Source organism: Schistocerca nitens, chromosome 1, assembly GCF_023898315.1.
Source record: "Schistocerca nitens isolate TAMUIC-IGC-003100 chromosome 1, iqSchNite1.1, whole genome shotgun sequence".
Taxonomy (NCBI): domain Eukaryota; kingdom Metazoa; phylum Arthropoda; class Insecta; order Orthoptera; family Acrididae; genus Schistocerca; species Schistocerca nitens.
The window spans coordinates 152,476,817-152,495,602 of NC_064614.1; the positions used below are offsets into that span (position 1 = coordinate 152,476,817).

The 18,786-nt window shown below is 43.1% G+C and overlaps 1 protein-coding gene across 2 annotated transcripts in view; it reads right to left on the reverse strand.

The window, feature by feature from the left end:
* Positions 1–17,885, reverse strand: part of LOC126243798 (caspase-1-like) — a 108,611-nt gene extending 90,726 nt beyond the window's left edge. The window contains exon 1 of one of the 2 annotated variants that reach the window (XM_049948189.1): positions 17,723–17,885. In XM_049948189.1, the coding sequence (XP_049804146.1) occupies positions 17,723–17,840 (118 nt within the window). In that variant the 5' untranslated portion in view covers positions 17,841–17,885. Of the gene's footprint in view, positions 1–17,718 lie in introns of both variants that reach the window. The other variant, XM_049948188.1, reaches the window with a different exon arrangement.
* Between the last annotated feature and the right edge of the window lie 901 nt (positions 17,886–18,786).

Consider the following 18,786-nt stretch of genomic DNA (forward strand, 5'->3'; position numbering starts at 1 on the left):
ATATTTTCAAGTTGTTGTTGCTGTGGTCTTCAGTCCAGTGAGTGGTTTGATGCAGCTCTCCATGCTACTCTATCCTGTGCAAGCTTCTTCATCTCCCAGTACCTACTGCAGCCTACATCCTTCTGCATCTGCTTAGTGTACTCATCTCTTGGTCTGCCTCTACGATTTTTATCCTCCACCCTGCCCTCCAGTACTAAATTGGTGAACCCTTGATGCCTCAGAACATGTCCTACCAACCGATCCCTTCTTCTTGTCAAGTTGTGTCACAAACTCCTCTTCTCCCCAATTCTATTCAATACCTCCTCATTAGTTATGTGATCTACCCATCTAATCTTCAGCATTCTTCTGTAGCACCACATTTCGAAAGCTTCTATTCTCTTCTTGTCTAAACTATGCTTTACTGTATGGAATTAATACATCATCTATTATTTTATTCTATATGAATTGATATTGTATACATTCGTCGTTATCGGTATTTTATCATATAATCAATATTATACATATATATATTATTATACATATATACATACATATATCATATATCTCATATATATATCATCTATCTCAAAATGCGCCAGATGTAATCTGATGCTGTATTACTGATGTAATCTGACGCTGCATTCAAAGCCATAGGAAGTAAAAAAATAAAAGAATGCAACTCTGAGAAAATTGGACCACAATGTATCAGACACCGTTCTCACCTAAAACGTGTGTGCGTAATATGACTACGCAGCGTACGATTAGCTTTTTGGGGAACTTATTAGGTCTAACTTTATAGCAGTGTTTGTTACTGATTATGGATTTGTCACGACAAGTTGCCATAGAATGCTATGTCAAGGTCCTGATATAATGACAGAGGTCTCATCTTCAAGGTTAAATGGATTAATGCGCCCAGTTAAGCTACCTACACTTGAAAATTGTCAACAACAGCTTCACTTTTCGTTATAATTGATTGTCTTTGTTCAATTTAAGTAATAGACAGTGAAGTAAGTTGTCTGTTTAGTTTTTGTTCAGTTATATACAGGGGATGTATCCTAATCAATGGCTTAATCGCATACAGTTGCAAGTACACTGTACCAGAAGCAAAAAAAAAAAAAAAAAAAAAAAAAAAGTCTCGATAACAAGGGCTCTCAATCGCATACCTTAAGAGCGTCCTCATAGTCCTCATAGCTCTTAAGGTAAGCAATTTAGAGCCTATGCTTACCTGACGTCTCTTTCATTATTCAGCTCCACACTGCCACCTCTGAAAATATGGAAAGCCGAGAGTTTGCAGCAGAAGAGATTTGGTTCATAGTGTCGAAGATGAAGAAGTGTTCATAGCTCTTAAGGTACGCGTTTTAGAGTCCATTTTTGCTCATACTTTTTTACTTCTAGTATTGTGACTTTCAACTGTACGCGTTGACGCCCTTAATTATGATGCACTCTGTATAATCAGTTTTGTTAAGACGAAAGGTTTTGTGGATCAGGAAAATATTATTATTTTCCTGATCCACAAATTAACTTATTATTAAGTTCATTGCATAACTTTACGCTTTTCTTGTTACTGAAATGGTTCTTTTATTATTCATTTTTGTTGACACGTTGCTTCCTAAATATGGCAACTTCACTAACCGAATTCCCATCTTGCGATACTAATGAATTAACATGAGAGAAATTTGCAGGGAATGGCAATTGAATCTCAATGTAGACAAGTTTACTGTGCTGCGAATACATAGAAAGACAGATCCCTTATCATTTAGCTACAGTACAGCAGGTCAGCAAATGGAAGCAGTTAATTCCATAAATTATCTGGGAGTACGCATTAGGAGTGATTTAAAATGGAATGATCATATAAAGTTGATCGTCGGTAAATCGGATTCCAGACTGAGATTCATTGGAAGAGTCCTAAGGAAATGCAATCCGAAAACAAAGGAAGTAGGTTACAGTACGCTTGTTCGCCCACTGCTTGAATACTGCTCACCAGTGTGGGATCCGTACCAGATAGGGTTGATAGAAGAGATAGAGAAGATCCAACGGAGAGCAGCGCGCTTCATTACAGGATCATTTGGTAATCGCGAAAGCATTTTGGAAATGACAGATAAACTCCAGTGGAAGACTCTACAGGAGAGACGCTCAGTAGTAGCTCAGTACGGGCTTTTGTTGAAGTTTCGAGAACATACCTTCACCGAGGAGTCAAGCAGAAAATTGCTCCCTCCTACGTATATCTCGCGAAAAGACCATGAGGATAAAATCAGAGAGATTAGAGCTCACACAGAGGCATATCGACAATCCTTCTTTCCATGAACAATACGAGACTGGAACAGAAGGGAGAACCGATGGAGGTACTCAAGGTACCCTCCGCCACACACTGTCAGGTGGCTTGCGGAGTATGGATGTAGATGTAGATGTAGATGTAGATGTAGAAATGTCCAATGTGTAGCTCTAGGTTAAGCTACAACGGTACTAGACAATGTAGCTACTGTTTAAAGTGTGTCTCATTTCTTGAACATGTTAATAATATACAAAATAATAAAAACAATTCGACGTTCAATCTGCTACCCCACTAATGAATGCAGTACAGTCCTCAAGAAACGAGACACATTTTTAACTGTAAGTACTTTTGCGTTTCACTTTCAAACTTTTATGTCAAGTGTTTTAGATCCAAATCAATAAGTGTAAACCAACACCAGGTAACATTTCAAAACACCCACTGAATATGCCTTTTTAATTAAGGCGAAACACATTTCGGTGATTAAGAACATTCTTTAGAAGCATTAAAAAGGCGCTTTTATTGACACATGTTATTTAGCTTCTACGGAAAGTAGTCACTTGTTTCCTGTATACAGTGGTATCAACGACGATCAGCTACACAGAACCTCCGACATTTACCACCAAAAGATTTATATAGACAGTATCATTCATAAGTACTTCTATGGTTTCAGAAGATAAATGTGTCAAAACTGCCAGACCTACAGAAAATAACACATATCACAGGATAGAGCATCTCGAAAGTTTTGATTCTTCATCAACACCATGCCATAGATGCAGATGGAGAGAAGCAGGCGCGTCACAATATGCAGACATTCCCCTAATCCACTCCGTATTGTCGAACTGAATTACAGAAGTCAACACCCGCAGGCAGGCAAACCAGTGAACAGATTTCCAAAGTGGACTGCTGTTTTACCAGCCTCATGCAAATCGCAAGCACATACTGTTCCGGTGTAACGGCAACCGCCGACACGAAGATCAAGAACGTAACCTCAGAGAAGGCTATGAGACGACATCAGCCAATAGAAGGCTGCTAGGAGCTCACCACGACAGGAGCGGCCCCTATCCGAAGAGAATATAAGCGCCGTTCCTGCCAGGCTCGGCCGGACAGTGGAAGGCGCGCACTAGCGGAGGCACCAGCAGACCTGAACTAGAAACCGCGCACCAGAATGGCCATGATTACTGACCCATATGAACTTGTGTGAGTTACTCGCATAGACATTGTATACCATGAAGAACATTGATTATATGCATGTCGCCAATTGCTTGCGACCCAAAGTTAAGTATTGTCAATCTACACTACTGGCCATTAGAATTGCTACACCAAAAAGAAACGCAGATGATAAACGGGTATACATTGGACAAATATATTATACTACAACTGACATGTGATTACATTTTCACACAATTTGGTTGCATAGATCCTAAGAAATCAGTACCCAGAACAAACACCTCTGGCCGTAATAACGGCCTTGATACGCCTGGGCATTGAGTTAAACAGAGCTTGGATGGCGTGTACAGGTCCAGCTGCCCATGCAGCTTCAACACGATACCACAGTTTATCAACAGTATTGACTGGCGCATTGTGACGAGCCAGTTGCTCGGCCACCATTGACTAGACGTTTTCAATTGGTGAGAGATCTGGAGAATGTCCTGGCCAGGGCAGCAGTAGAACATTTTCTGTATCCAGAAAGGCCCGTACAGGACCTGCAACATGCGGTCGGGCATTATTCTGCTGAAATGTAGGGCTTCGCAGGGATCGAATGAAGGGTAGAACCACGGGGCGTTACACATCTGAAATGTAACGTCCACTGTCCAAAGTGCCGTCAATGGGAACAAGAGGTGACCGAGACGTGTAACCAATGACATCCCATACCATCATGCCGGGTGATACACTAGTATGACGATGACGAAAACCCAATGTACGTTCACCACGATGTCGCCAAACGCGGATGAGATCATCATGATGCTGTAAACAGAATCTGGATTCATCCGAAAAAATGACGTTTTGCCATTCGTGCTCCCAGGTTCATTGTTGAGTACACCATCGCAGGCGCTCCTGTCTGTGATGCAGCGTCAAGGGTAACCGCAACCATGGTCTCCGAGCTGATAGTCCGTGCTCCTGCAAACGTCGTCGAACTGTTGGTGCAAATGGTTGTTGTCTTGCAAACGTCCCCGTGTGTTGACTCAGGGATCGAGACGTGGCTGCACGAACCGTTACAGCCATGCCTGTCATCTCGACTGCTAGTGATACGAGGCCGTTGGGATCCAGCACGGCGTTCCGTATTACCCTCCTGAACCCACCGATTCCATATTCTGCTAACAGTCATTGGATCTCGACCAACGCGAACAGCAATGTCGCGATACGATAAACCGCAATCGAGATAGGCTACAATCCAACCTTTATGAAAGTCGGAAACGTGATGGTACGCATTTCTCCTCCTTGCACGATGCATCCCAACAACGTTTCACCAGGCAACGCCGGTCAACTGCTGTTTGTGTATGAGAAATCGGTTGGAAACTTTCCTCATGTCAGCACATTGTAGGTGTCGCCACCGGCGCCAACCTTTTGCGAATGCTCTGAAAAGCTACTCATTTGCATTTCACAGCATCTTCTTCCTGTAGGTTAAATTTCTCGTCTGTAACACGTCATCTTCGTGGTGTAGAAATTTTAATGGCAAGTAGTGTACTTCATCGTAATAATAACCATTTTTATGATTTGCTTGTATGTTGTCTACCTATCCGAGAACAGCTTCCTAGCCACCGTATAAGACACGTTTGGGCAGGATCGCATACACACTGATGCCTGCTGCATCAAAAAAAGGCACCTGTAATGCAACTGAAAAGCTAGGAGTGTGCTCTAGTGAGCAGCAATGGCCCTGTAACCCTCACTTGGGTACGCCTGAAGTTACTTACACATCTGAAGATTTGCATTTTTAGAACAACGTGATTGTTTCAAAGTACTAAGGAGTCCTGAATCCACTTACAAACCTGATGCGATATTCCATAAATTAGTATTTTTTCAATAAGCAACAGCGCAGAATTTTACCAAATGCCTTCCCACAGTCAACGAACACACCTTCAATTAGGACACTGTGTAAAATTTCCTTTTGGATCTTATGGACGAGGAGAACTTAGTTTCACTCGATCACTGCTCATATATGGTGCTATTAACAGTGGGGATTTACGGCCTTCATAGGCCAAATGTTCCATTACTAAAATCAGCGGTATAGTCCTGTAACACATCTGTCCGACTGCTCTTCTTGAAAACAGGAATGGGCTTCATCTATTCGCAATGGATCGCTTCGTTACTCCAGTGAGGTTCAATACAATGCTGTTAGAAGGAGAATGGATCGTGGTACTAATGTGTTTCTGGGCGGTTGGTTCATAAATTCGTAGTCTGATAAGTGTTTTCTTGGTTATTTCAGTGATTTCCTCGCTTACCTGTACTCACCGACAGTGTTGGGTGCTTTAGTTCAAGCTTCTATGTAATAACAGTAACGTAAGCCAAACATATGTACCTCAAAATAGTCATCAACCGTCATGAAAGACTCTGCCCTCGTGCACCCTCAAATATACGTCGTCAACAGTACACCTCAAGAGAGGTCTATTACATTTCTCTCTAGCTGACTAGAAGCTGCGCTGGACGTTTGTGACAAATTTTGAACTAGCTGCACAGGTTAGTGCATGATCTCGTCTAGATACACTTCGAACTTCCTAGAAGTTACGTGAGGCTACTGCACGTAAATGGATACGGAACGTTGCTCGTTTTTGGTACCATACCTTGCAACCACTATATACTGACGACAAGTCATCTTAATTTAAACACCTAAACTAAGAACTGTTTATTGTAATCTTACTAAGTATTTTACGTAAATGACCTCCCGTCTTATCTTGAGAAAGTGTTGTAATCCATTTGAATGAGAAATGAAGCTAGGTGGATGGAAGGTAGAGTTAAGTTCGTTGTTGGATCTCTTAAGACAGGTAAAGATCTAGACGCTGACTTAATGAAAAATGGGAGCGTATTAGAAATCAAACAGTAGCAGTACGAACTCATATGGCTGGAAATGTAACTGTTGGAGAAATTTGTGCGTGACATTTATCTAGCAGTGCATGTCTAACGGCTATTAATGGTCACGATGCTGATTATTGTAATTACGTGTAGTACAAGTGTGCTAACATTTTACCATCAGGCACACGTGTGTTCCAAGGACACATCTAACACCACTACCTCATCTCTTACACACAGGTGACGTCCCAAGTCTCCCTCCTCCCTTATCTCGTGTAACTACTCAAGTACCCTGGCGTCGTCTTCTGTTCTGCCGTCAGTTACACCTTTTACTCAGAGAGTCCCACCCCGAGAGTCCCACCATCTTCCACTCACCAGTTTATCTCCTAGCATAACCAATGGTTTCTCTAGATCACCCCTGCAATATACTCTGGCAACAATTATAGCAACAAGTAACCCTTGCACTTTGCCCCCGAGGCCCTCATCTACCAATTTTCCTTACGAAACACTAAAATTCCTAAGGATAACACTCGATCAAAATCTGATATTGAATCCCCATCTACCAAACATCCACATCACAATCTACTAAACGTACTAAACACACAAGACCGTTGCCTGGCAGATCCTCAGTTATGCAAATGTAGGCCGTCTTCCTAGCCCCAAATACTACCACTTCCGCTGATACTACGAATTACATGGGCTCTGCTTACTTTCAACCTACACCTACTTTGTCCCACCTTGTACCAACTCATACCTCCTCACACACATAGAACACCATGGAACATCATGCATCTGTTGTAAACTAGAGTCTAAACACGGCTTTGTGTACGCCATACTTGAGAAGTCTATCCTGCTACCACAACTAAGTATCCAATCCCTCGGCTTCCTACTTAACTGATGTGCAATCTATCTCCTAATTCCTACACCGGTACTATAAAAACTATCAGATCCCTCACCCCCACCTACACACATCCGCCCACATATACCCAATTTACAGCACGTGGTACATCATATTTCATACAGCATTCCCCCACCTACACACATCCACCCACACATACCCAATTTACAGCACATGGTACATCATATTCCATACAGCATTCCCTTCAGCACGTTTTCCAACCAAATTCTTCGCTTGCAGTGAACTAAAAATGACTGCATCACCAGCATAGTCACTAACACTAAAGTCATTCATCATCATCGTATTATGATTTCATAGTTGTTTTATTTTACTAAAACTTATTTTTATGAACCAAATATCGGGGACTGATATATTTCACGTCTCTTATTAACTTGCTGTGGACCTGAACTGGAATGAAGACTTTTGACAAGAATTTTTGCTATGCTTCTAACAACTGAACTGTTTTCATCACTTTTTGCATTACCTCAGTCCATGTTTCGTCACTATTTCATAAATTCAAGGTGTAAGGTCGACATAACAAGAAATAACGGTTAATGAAACCTTCACTGTTTCTTGAAATAGTCACGTAGAGAAAAGCTTGGGGCGGGGCCAAGTAGAAAATGCATTTTGAGAATTATTGTTCTATGTACTGAGATGGGTATTACAGTTTTCCTTAGCTAGTTTGTTACATCAACTTTTAATTTTTATTTAGTTCCTGATTTTGGTAGTTGTAACAGAAAATTAAATCGCGTTCCATACTTATATTCGTTACCATAATCAGCATGTTATATGCTATATAACATCGTCCAACCACCATCTAACACATCACTGTCACGTCCTTTACGTGCCTTCTCTAACCCACCAAAGAATTTGCTTGGTCATCTGCCACCTATTCACTCTACTACATGTCCCGTCCATGTTCAGTTCATTTACTCTGCAGCCATTATTGCGTCTTCCACTCCAGTTTGTTCCTTGATCAATTCACAAGTTTTCTGCCGCACCTGGCACTTCCTAACATAGAAACTGCCCGCTGAGCAACCCTCAGTTTTATCGAACATTTGTAATGAAAAGTCCGCAGCTCATTGTCGTAAGACAGTAACAGCATAAACTCTCTCCTTTCCAAGCGTAACAGAAGCGTAGCTTTGAAAACATTGTTTAGTTTACCGAAAGCACTCACGTCATTCTTGCTCTTCTGGTAGTTTCTTTGGCGTCTGTTTAGTTTCTTACCTCAGCTGCCCTAAAGACAGTCCACTGAGTCTCATTTTAGTTTCAGTACAATTGATTTTCAGGCACACTTACAAAATTGTTGTCTTACGTCTTTCCGTTTCAGCCAAGAGGGCGTAAGAAGCATATGCCTAATACACGCACGAAGAAGATAAAGCTCTTTCGTCTGTTGTTTAAGTACATCTTCATTAGCTGCAAACTTCAAGATCAATTTTTTTCTTCACGCTGGGTACCACAACCACAGAGAATTTGTTGAAGGCTAAACCGGTGATTCCACGGACACTGTTAATATTTTTGTCAAAATTAAACCTTATTGACGATTCGCTGCAGATCTATTTCGGATTTTAATGAAAAATGGGAGCGTATTAGAGATCAAACAGTAGCAGTACGAATTCATATAGCTGGAAATGTAACTGTTGGCGAAATTTGTGCGTGACATTTATCCAGCAGTGTATGTCTAACGGCTATTAATGGTCACGATGCTGATTATTGTAATGACGTGTAATACAAGTGAGCTAGCATTTTACCACCGGGCACAGGTGTGTTCCAAGGACACATCTAACACCACTACCTCATCTCTTACACACAGTTGACGTCCCAAGTCTTCCTCCTCCCTTATCTCGTGTAACTACTCCAGTACCCTGGCGTCGTCTTCTGTTCTGCCGTCAGTTACACCTTTTACTCAGAGAGTCCCACCCCGAGAGTCCCACCATCTTACACTCACCAGTTTATCTCCTAGCGTAACCTATGGTTTCTCTAGATAACCCCTTCAACATACTCTGGCAACACTTATAGCAACAAGTAACCCTTGCACTTTGCCCCCGAGGCCTTCATCTACCATTTTTCCTTACAAAACACTAACATACCTAAGGATAACACTCGAACAAATGGCTTCAAAGCAACGTATAGTGCCGTATTTGAGGCCCCAAGACGCTAACAGACTATTGATCGCGATTGCTTCTTGTTGTTAATTTCTGTCGTGTGCACTCAACGGATGTTTTAAAAAATAAGTGTTACAGTGATTTCATGAATACGAACAGCACAGTGTCAGGAAGGTATTTTTAGACGTTTTTCTGGTCTTAAAGGCATATTTGGTCTAGTTAGACGATTGATTTAGCGTCGTAAATGTAAACAACAAGAGAAGTATGTAATATAACAAGGTTGTTCGTAATCCACTATTGTCCTCGATATGGACTAACCCCTGTTCTCTTCCCGAAGACGTTGTGAACATATTTTACGATGTTTGGTCTGTTTAAAATCTTTCCTTCTCATTGCATTGGAGTGGAGAGCTTTTGGAGTTGGACTGATAGGAAATCTAAAGTCGAACGACTGAAATACGACCACTACGTAAAAGTGATCACCACAACTAAAATTCGTGTATGTGAAAGAAAATATCGTTTGAACGAGTCAATAACGAATGAAATGTAATTCCTTTGCTTTTATGGCTATAATCAGAATCATCAGGTTGGTTGTCTTGATCAAAACACATCCACTAGAAGCAAATGTTTACGAAAAATGACATGGCGGATGTCGCTTTCAAGTCATGACAGTTCCCCTTATTATGCCTTCACGGTTTTTTTTATTCTTCAGATTGGTCAGAGAATGTAACGATTAATTCCGCTTACGTAGTAACGCAGGTGTATCACTTTGTGTGTGCGGACACTTACCTAATGACCAAGGGGGTGAAACTCATATAGGGACTTCCTGTAAGATCTTGGTTCGATGCCAGGCCACTTGGAGCGCTGGAAAGTTATCAATCCTTTCTCATGTCATTTTCTTATTGAGTGAATTAACGTCTTCCATATTAATTTTGTTTCGTTGTGAGCAGAAGATGGTTTCATAACATGGTGTTTCTAATTGCGACTCTTTGTTCGTGTTGCACTCTTTGAATTGCATCATAAACATACTGTTCGCATTCTGCTTGATTTTTGCTCGCATCCATAATAAAACGTGTGGTAAGTGATTCATTATTTGTTTAAGTTTCCTGGAAAATGGAAGGTTTCTTTACATAGTGTTCTGTGGACTCACGTACATTTGTTCCTACTTACGAATCAGTGTGTGATCTGCTCGATTTGACTGTGTTGTACTTTATTTTCGCTTACATCCGATTTTCGTACGTTTTCGTATTTAAAGGAAAAATTTTGACGGAACTGGTATTCAACTTTATTACATCTTGACACGGAGTGAGTACATAATACTGCTTTGAATGGAGTTGCTTCCTGCCACGATGTCACTTACAAAATTTTACTTGACTGTGAACCACAACTACGAGAAGTTAACCTTAATTTTTGATTCTGGTTTCTCGAATCTCTTACTTTTCATGGTCACAAAAAAGTTTCGTGGCACGCACTTTACCAAGAGACTATGGGGACCACCCTCAAAGTACAAATGAAAACCTTTACCGTCTCGTATCTCACAGTATTCGCTAACTACAGAGACCATTCCACCGTACTGGTGCTATCTTTGACTCGATGTGGCACACGCAGTGTTCTCTATACTACCTGCATGTCGAACTGCCTGAGCGCACCGGTCAACGATGCTCGTAATTCGTTTCTTGCCTAACTACAACATGGCTGCCTCGAAATATCATCAGAACATAAAATGAAAATGCTTCTTGATTATGTTCCGACATCAGCCTACTACATCGCACGTTGATATGAAGTTGATAGTCTACCATAAGTAAACAATTCTGTATCACATACAGATCGTTAGAAATTTTTTTGCCTAACTGTAACGTGGCATACTGTGCACATGACAAGAAACTGTGTTCACTCCGAAGTGGCATGCTCCGAGAGAAGAATGCTACGTTTAGGTAGTATGAAGATCACTGGGCAGGTAATGATGCATCAGTGGTATAAGCTTTCAGGAGATACTGTGATAACTAAGACAATACTTCTATAAAAATGATAGCAAAAGTACGCTGTCATGGATTATAGAGTCAAAAGAAGGTTTTTGATCATTCCTATAATCACTTTTAGCATCCAAAATCAAATTCACATTCTGGATGTATTACGGTAATGGAATTTCTTTTGCCGGCCGCTGTGGCCCAGCGGTTCTAGGCGCTTCAGTCTGGAACCGCGCGACTGCTACGGTCGCAGGCTCGAATCCTGCCTCGAGCATGGATGTGTGTGATGTCCTTAGGTTAGTTAGGTTTAAGCAGTTCTAAGTTCTAAGGGACTGATGGCCTCAGATGTTAAGACCCATAGTGCTCAGAGCCATTTGAACCATTTTTTGAATTTCTATTAGTTGGATTTCTGTAATCTTAACGTGTATAAAAGCCACTGATAATTTGAAACGTCTTTTAGCCCACAGCGACCTTTTTGCTTATATTCTTTGTATTTTCTTATGACTTCTCTCAGCCTGTTTTTCAATGCCTTGTAACTATGATCAATGTAAGAGTTTACGGTACTAGCACTTCCGGAAACAAAAATTGTGCGCCTTTAGTATGTTGCCCTGTGCATGCTTACACCGTGGTTGGAACCTCCATTGCATTTGCTATTTTCATCTCAGTATAGATTTATTCGAAGTTCACACAGGTTGATACTTGTTCATTCTTTCAGTATATAAGTTAGTCCACGAGAGGGGGCATTTCTCCTTACGCGAGGCATCACAACTACGTTTCACCAGGCAACGCCGGTCAACTGCTGCTTGTGTATGAGAAATCGGTTGGAAACTTTCCTCATGTCAGCACGTTGTAGGTGTTGCCACCGGCGCCAACCTCGCGTGAATGCTCTGTAAAGCTAATCATTTGGATATCACAGCATCTTCTTCCTGTCGGTTAAATTTCACATCTATAGCACGTCATCTTCGTGGTGCAGCAATTTTAATGGTCAGTAGTATAGTTCTAAGTTCTAGGGGACTCATGACCTCAGAAGTTTAGTACCATAGTGCTCAGAGCCACGTCAGGGCTGTAACAGGAATTGTTAATATACAAAAGTCATGGGACGCAACAAGCAGTAAAGGTGGTGTCCATTTTTCAATAAGTTGATTTGCTGGTTATCAGTGAGAAGTATTAGCATAAAAACACTAAAGCTTCATTCGTCAGTCAGAGATTAACCGTGATTAAAAGTACCAATGCCTCACTTTGCCTGTCTTTTATGTACTTCATATATAAAGTCTTTGCTCATGCATGTGACGTACATACAATGAAGCGCCAAAGAAACTGGTGTAGCCATACGTATTAAAATACAGAGATATTTAAACAGGCAGAATAGGGCGCTGCGGTCGGCAAAGCCTATATAAGACAACATGTGTCTGGCGCATTTGTTAGTTCGGTTACTGCTGCTACTATGGTAGGTTATCAAGATTTAAGTAATTTTGAACGTGATGTTATAGCCGGCGCACGAGCGATGGGATCCAGCATCTCCAAGGCAGCGGTGAAGTGGGGATTTTCCCATACCACTATTTCACGAGGGTACCGTGAATATCAAGAATCCAGTAAAACATGAAATCTCTGACATCGATGCGGCCGGAAAGAAGATCCTGCAAGAAAGGGACCAAAGACGACTGAAGAGAATAGTTTAATGTGACAGAAGTCCAACCATTCCCAAAAGTGCTGCAGATTTCAATGCTGAGACATCAACAAGTGTCAGCGTGCGAATTATTCAATGAAACATCATCGATATTGGCTTTCGGAGCCAAGGCCCACTCGTGTACCCTTGATGACTGCACACCACAAAGCTTTAGGCCTCGCCTGGGCCCGGCAACAGCAATATTGGATTGTTGATGACTGGAAACATGTTGCCTGCTCGGACGAGTCCCGTTTCAAATAGTATCGAGCGGATGGACGTGTACGGGTATCGAGATAACCTCATGAATCCATAGACCCTGCATGTCAGCAGGGAACTGTTCAAGCTGTGGTGGACGCTCTAATAATGGTGTGGGGCGTCTGCAGTTGGAGTAATATGGGACCCCAGACACGACTCTGACAGGTGACACATAGGTAAGCATCCTGTCTGATCACCTGCATCCATTCAAGCCCATTGTGCATTCCGACGGACTCGGGCAATTCCAGGACAATCCCCACAGGTCCAGAATTGCTACAGAGTCGCTCCAGGAACACTTTTCTGAGTTTACACACTTTCGCTGGCCACGAAACTCCCCAGACACGAATATTATTGAGCATGTCTGGGATACCTTGCAACGTGCTGTTCAGAAGAGACTCCACTCCTTCATGTTCTTACGGATTTCTGAACAGCGCTGCAGGATTAGCGGTGTCAGTTCCCTCCAGCACTACTTCAGACGCTAAGTCGAGTCCATGCGACGTCGTGTTGCGGCAGTTCCGTTTGGTCACGGGGACCCTACACGATATTAGGCAGGTGTACCAGTTTCTTTGGCTCTTCATTGTCTCTGAGATGCAAGTATCACTTGACAGTAGCTTAACATCCGAATAAAATACACTCTGGAAATGGAAAAAAGAACACATTGATACCGGTGTGTCAGACCCACCATACTTGCTCCGGACACTGCGAGAGGGCTGTACAAGCAATGATCACACGCACGGCACAGCGGACACACCAGGAACCGCGGTGTTGGCCGTCGAATGGCGCTAGCTGCGCAGCATTTGTGCACCGCCGCCGTCAGTGTCAGCCAGTTTGCCGTGGCATACGGAGCTCCATCGCAGTCTTTAACACGGGTAGCATGCCGCGACAGCGTGGACGTGAACCGTATGTGCAGCTGACGGACTTTGAGCGAGGGCGTATAGTGGGCATGCGGGAGGCCGGGTGGACGTACCGCCGAATTGCTCAACACGTGGGGCGTGAGGTCTCCACAGTACATCGATGTTGTCGCCAGTGGTCGGCGGAAGGTGCACGTGCCCGTCGACCTGGGACCGGACCGCAGCGACACACGGATGCACGCCAAGACCGTAGGATCCTACGCAGTGCCGTAGGGGACTGCACCGCCACTTCCCAGCAAATTAGGGACACTGTTGCTCCTGGGGTATCGGCGAGGACCATTCGCAACCGTCTCCATGAAGCTGGGCTACGGTCCCGCACACCGTTAGGCCGTCTTCCGCTCACGCCCCAACATCGTGCAGCCCGCCTTCAGTGGTGTCGCGACAGGCGTGAATGGAGGGACGAATGGAGACGTGTCGTCTTCAGCGATGAGAGTCGCTTCTGCCTTGGTGCCAATGATGGTCGTATGCGTGTTTGGCGCCGTGCAGGTGAGCGCCACAATCAGGACTGCATACGACCGAGGCACACAGGGCCAACACCCGGCATCATGGTGTGGGGAGCGATCTCCTACACTGGCCATACACCACTGGTGATCGTCGAGGGGACACTGAATAGTGCACGGTACATCCAAACCGTCATCGAACCCATCGTTCTACCATTCCTAGACCGGCAAGGGAACTTGCTGTTCCAACAGGACAATACACGTCCGCATGTATCCCGTGCCACCCAACGTGCTCTAGAAGGTGTAAGTCAACTACCCTGGCCAGCAAGATCTCCGGATCTGTCCCCCATTGAGCATGTTTGGGACTGGATGAAGCGTCGTCTCACGCGGTCTGCACGTCCAGCACGAACGCTGGTCCAACTGAGGCGCCAGGTGGAAATGGCATGGCAAGCCGTTCCACAGGACTACATCCAGCATCTCTACGATCGTCTCCATGGGAGAATAGCAGCCTGCATTGCTGCGAAAGGTGGATATACACTGTACTAGTGCCGACATTGTGCATGCTCTGTTGCCTGTGTCTATGTGCCTGTGGTTCTGTCAGTGTGATCATGTGATGTATCTGACCCCAGGAATGTGTCAATAAAGTTTCCCCTTCCTGAGACAATGAATTCACGGTGTTCTTATTTCAATTTCCAGGAGTGTATATAGCGAATGTCAATAAATTTTAATTTTGAGAAAAAGTTTGCAGCCCAGATGGATTTAATCTGGAACAATTTCGAATGAGTAAATTTTTTGTAGCCGTTGTATTCTGTAACATTAAGTATTCATTGGTAAAAAGATAATGAGAGTTGATTAACGATGATTTCATCAATCGTGTGGACAGCTGTTGAAGCAACTATGCAGGATGATCCATTGATAATAACCGGGACAAATATCTCACGAAATAAGCATCAAACGAAAAAACTACAAAGAGCGAAACTCGTCTAGCTTGAAGGGGGAAACCAGATGCCGCTATTGATGGTCCGCTAGATGGCGCTGCCATAGGTCAAACGGTTATCAACAACGTTTTTTTTTTAAATGGGAACCCCCATTTTTTATTACATATTCGTGTAGTACGTAAAGAAATATGAATGTTTTAGTGGGACCACTTTTTTCGCTTTGTGATAGATGGCACTGTAATAGTCACAAACGTATAGGTACGTGGTATCAAGTAACATTCCGCCAGTGTGGACGGTATTTGCTTCGTGATACATTACCTGCGTTAAAATGGACCGTTTACCAATTGCGTAAAAGGTAGATATCGTGTTGATGTATGGCTATTGTGATCAAAATGCCCAACGGGCGTGTGTTATATGTGCTGCTCGGTATCCAAGTGTCCGGACTGTTCGCCGGATAGTTACGTTATTTAAGGAAACAGGAAGTGTTCAGCCACATGTGAAACGTCAACCACGACCTGCAACAAATGATGATGCCCAAGTAGGTGTTTTAGCTGCTGTCACGGCTAATCCGCACATCAGTAGCAGACAAATTCCGCGAGAATCGGGAATCTCAAAAACGTCGGTGTTGAGAATGCTACAGCAACATCGATTGCACCCGTACCATATTTCTATGCACCAGGAATTGCATCGCGAAGACTTTGATCGTCGTGTACAGTTCTGTCACTGGGTACAAGAGAAATTACGGGACGGTGACAGATGTTTTGCACGCGTTCTATTTAGCGGCGAAGCGTCAGTCACCAACAGCGGTAACGTAAACCGGCGTAATATGCGCTGTTGGGCAACGGAAAATCCATGATGGCCGCGACAAGTGGAACATCAGCGACCTAGGCTGGTTAATGTCTGGTGCGGCATTATGGGAGGAAGGGTAATTGGCCCCATTTTGTCGATGACAATCTAAATGGTGCAATGTATGCCGATTTCCTATGTAATGTTCTACCGATGTTACTACAAGATGTTTCACTGCATGACAAAATGTCGATGTACTTCCAACATAATGGATGTCAGGCACATAGCTCGCGTGCGGTTGAAGCGGTATTGAATAGCATATTTCATGACAGGTGTATTGGTCGTCGAAGCACCATACCATTGCCCGGATTTCTTTCTGTGGGGAAAGTCAAAGGATATTTGCCATCGTGATCCACCGACAAGGCCTGACAACATGCGTCACCGCACTGTCAATGCATGTGCGAACATTACGGAAGGCGAACTAGTCGCTGTTGAGAGGAATGTCGTTACATGTACAGCCAAATGCATTGAAGTTGACGGACATCATTTTGAGCATTTGTTGCATTAATGTGGTATTTACAGGTAATCACGCTGCAACAGCATACGTTCTCAGAAATGATAAATTCACAAAGGTGCATGTATCACATTGGAACAACCGAAATAAAATGTTCAAACGTACTTACGTTTGGTATTTTAATTTAAAAAACCTACCTGTTACCAGCTGTAGGTCTAAAATTGTGAGCGATATGTTTGTGCCGGCCGAAGTGGCCGCGCGGTTCTGGCGCTGCAGTCTGGAACCGCGAGACCGCTACGGTCGCAGGTTCGAATCCTGCCTCGGGCATGGATGTGTGTGATGTCCTTAGGTTAGTTAGGTTTAACTAGTTCTAAGTTCTAGGGGACTAATGACCTCAGCAGTTGAGTCCCATAGTGCTCTGAGCCATTTTTTGATATGTTTGTGACTATTACAACGCCATCTACCACAAAGCGAAAAATGTGGTCCAACTAAAACATTCATATTTCTTTACGTACTACACGAATATTTAATAAAAAAATGGGGGTTCCTATCTAAAAAAACGCAGTTGATATCCGTTATCTGGTTTCCCCCTTCAAGCTAGACAAGTTTCGTTCTTTGTAGTTTTTTTCGTTTGACGCTTGTTTCGTGAGATATTTGGCCCGGTCACGATCAATTGACCACCCTGTATATGTTAACAGTAGTTTGACAACACTTTTTGCTTTCTTATGAAATTCCTTATTAACGACGGGTCGGAACCTGAATTCTGCTGCAATTCCCGTAATTTTATCCCTAAGGAAGAAGAGTTAGCACTGTCATAAAAAGTGACAAATTAGATTAGTATAAGGCTGTGACCTAGGTGAATTAGAGTTGTTGAGAATAACAAAACCGTATTAAAAAACTTAGCAATGATTTGTAATTCATAAATGAATATCAGAACACGTAACGCTGGTATGTTTTCATCACACCTCAGTGCTTGTTTACCTACCTACCGCTGGCGTTTCCACCGGGTTTGGCGTCCACAGCGTCGTCAGCGATGTTTTGGTTGGGCTGGCGGGCGATGTCTACTTCGTCCATGACTCCTCGACCGTTAGAACCGTAGCGATCCATACTTCTCCTAACAGAACCTTCTTTCTTCTTTAATGGCAGTTATATTCTGCAAGAAATGAAAGAAATACAGAAAAACGAGTCCGCGGTTTTACATCTATTCGAGGAACAACGTCCTACAAGGATCCTGTAAAGTGAATGCCTGAGGGTACTTTTCGTTTTACCGTCTGACTGGGTTCCCTCTTACTCGAGTCATAGATGGAACATGGAATGAATGTTAAATGCCTCTTTGTGTGTTGTTAATCATGTCATATCTTCAGCCGGCCGAAGTGGCCGAGAGGTTCTAGGCGCTGCAGTCTGGAACCGCGTGACTGCTACGGTCGCAGGTTCGAATCCTGCCTCGGGCATGGATGTGTGTGATGTCCTTAGGTTAGTTAGCTTTAAGTAGTTCTAAGTTCTAGGGGACTGATGACCTCAGAAGTTAAGTCCCATAGTGCTCAGAGCCATTTGAAGCATTTGAATCTTATCTTCACAGTTACTGTGGTAACTTTATGTAAGAAAACGCTGGACATTCATGGATTCTGTGTTGACCACGGTTTACACTATTTTTTGGGTTAGATTATAGCAATATATAAGTTGTGTTTCATTGTCCGACGACTGAGCTCTTTATATTAAATGTACTTCTTCAGCGAGGCAAACTTTCTCAGTTTGTTTGACTGATGTTACGTTTTTGGAATTTTAGCCCTGATGACTAACCCAGGTTAAACACAATATTTCGGCGACTGAGCTAGTCATTCTCTTCAAGATGTAGGGCCTGCTTTGCAATCTTAAGCACAATATAGACCTGGTGAACATCACATTCCTTGTAAATATGGTACGACTTTCGTCGTATAGCGCGCGGAGAGAACGAACACCTGTATCTTTCCGTGCGAGCTCTGATTTTCCTTATTTTATTATGATGATGTAGGTCGGTGTCAACAAAATATTTTCGCATTCGGAGGAGAAAGTT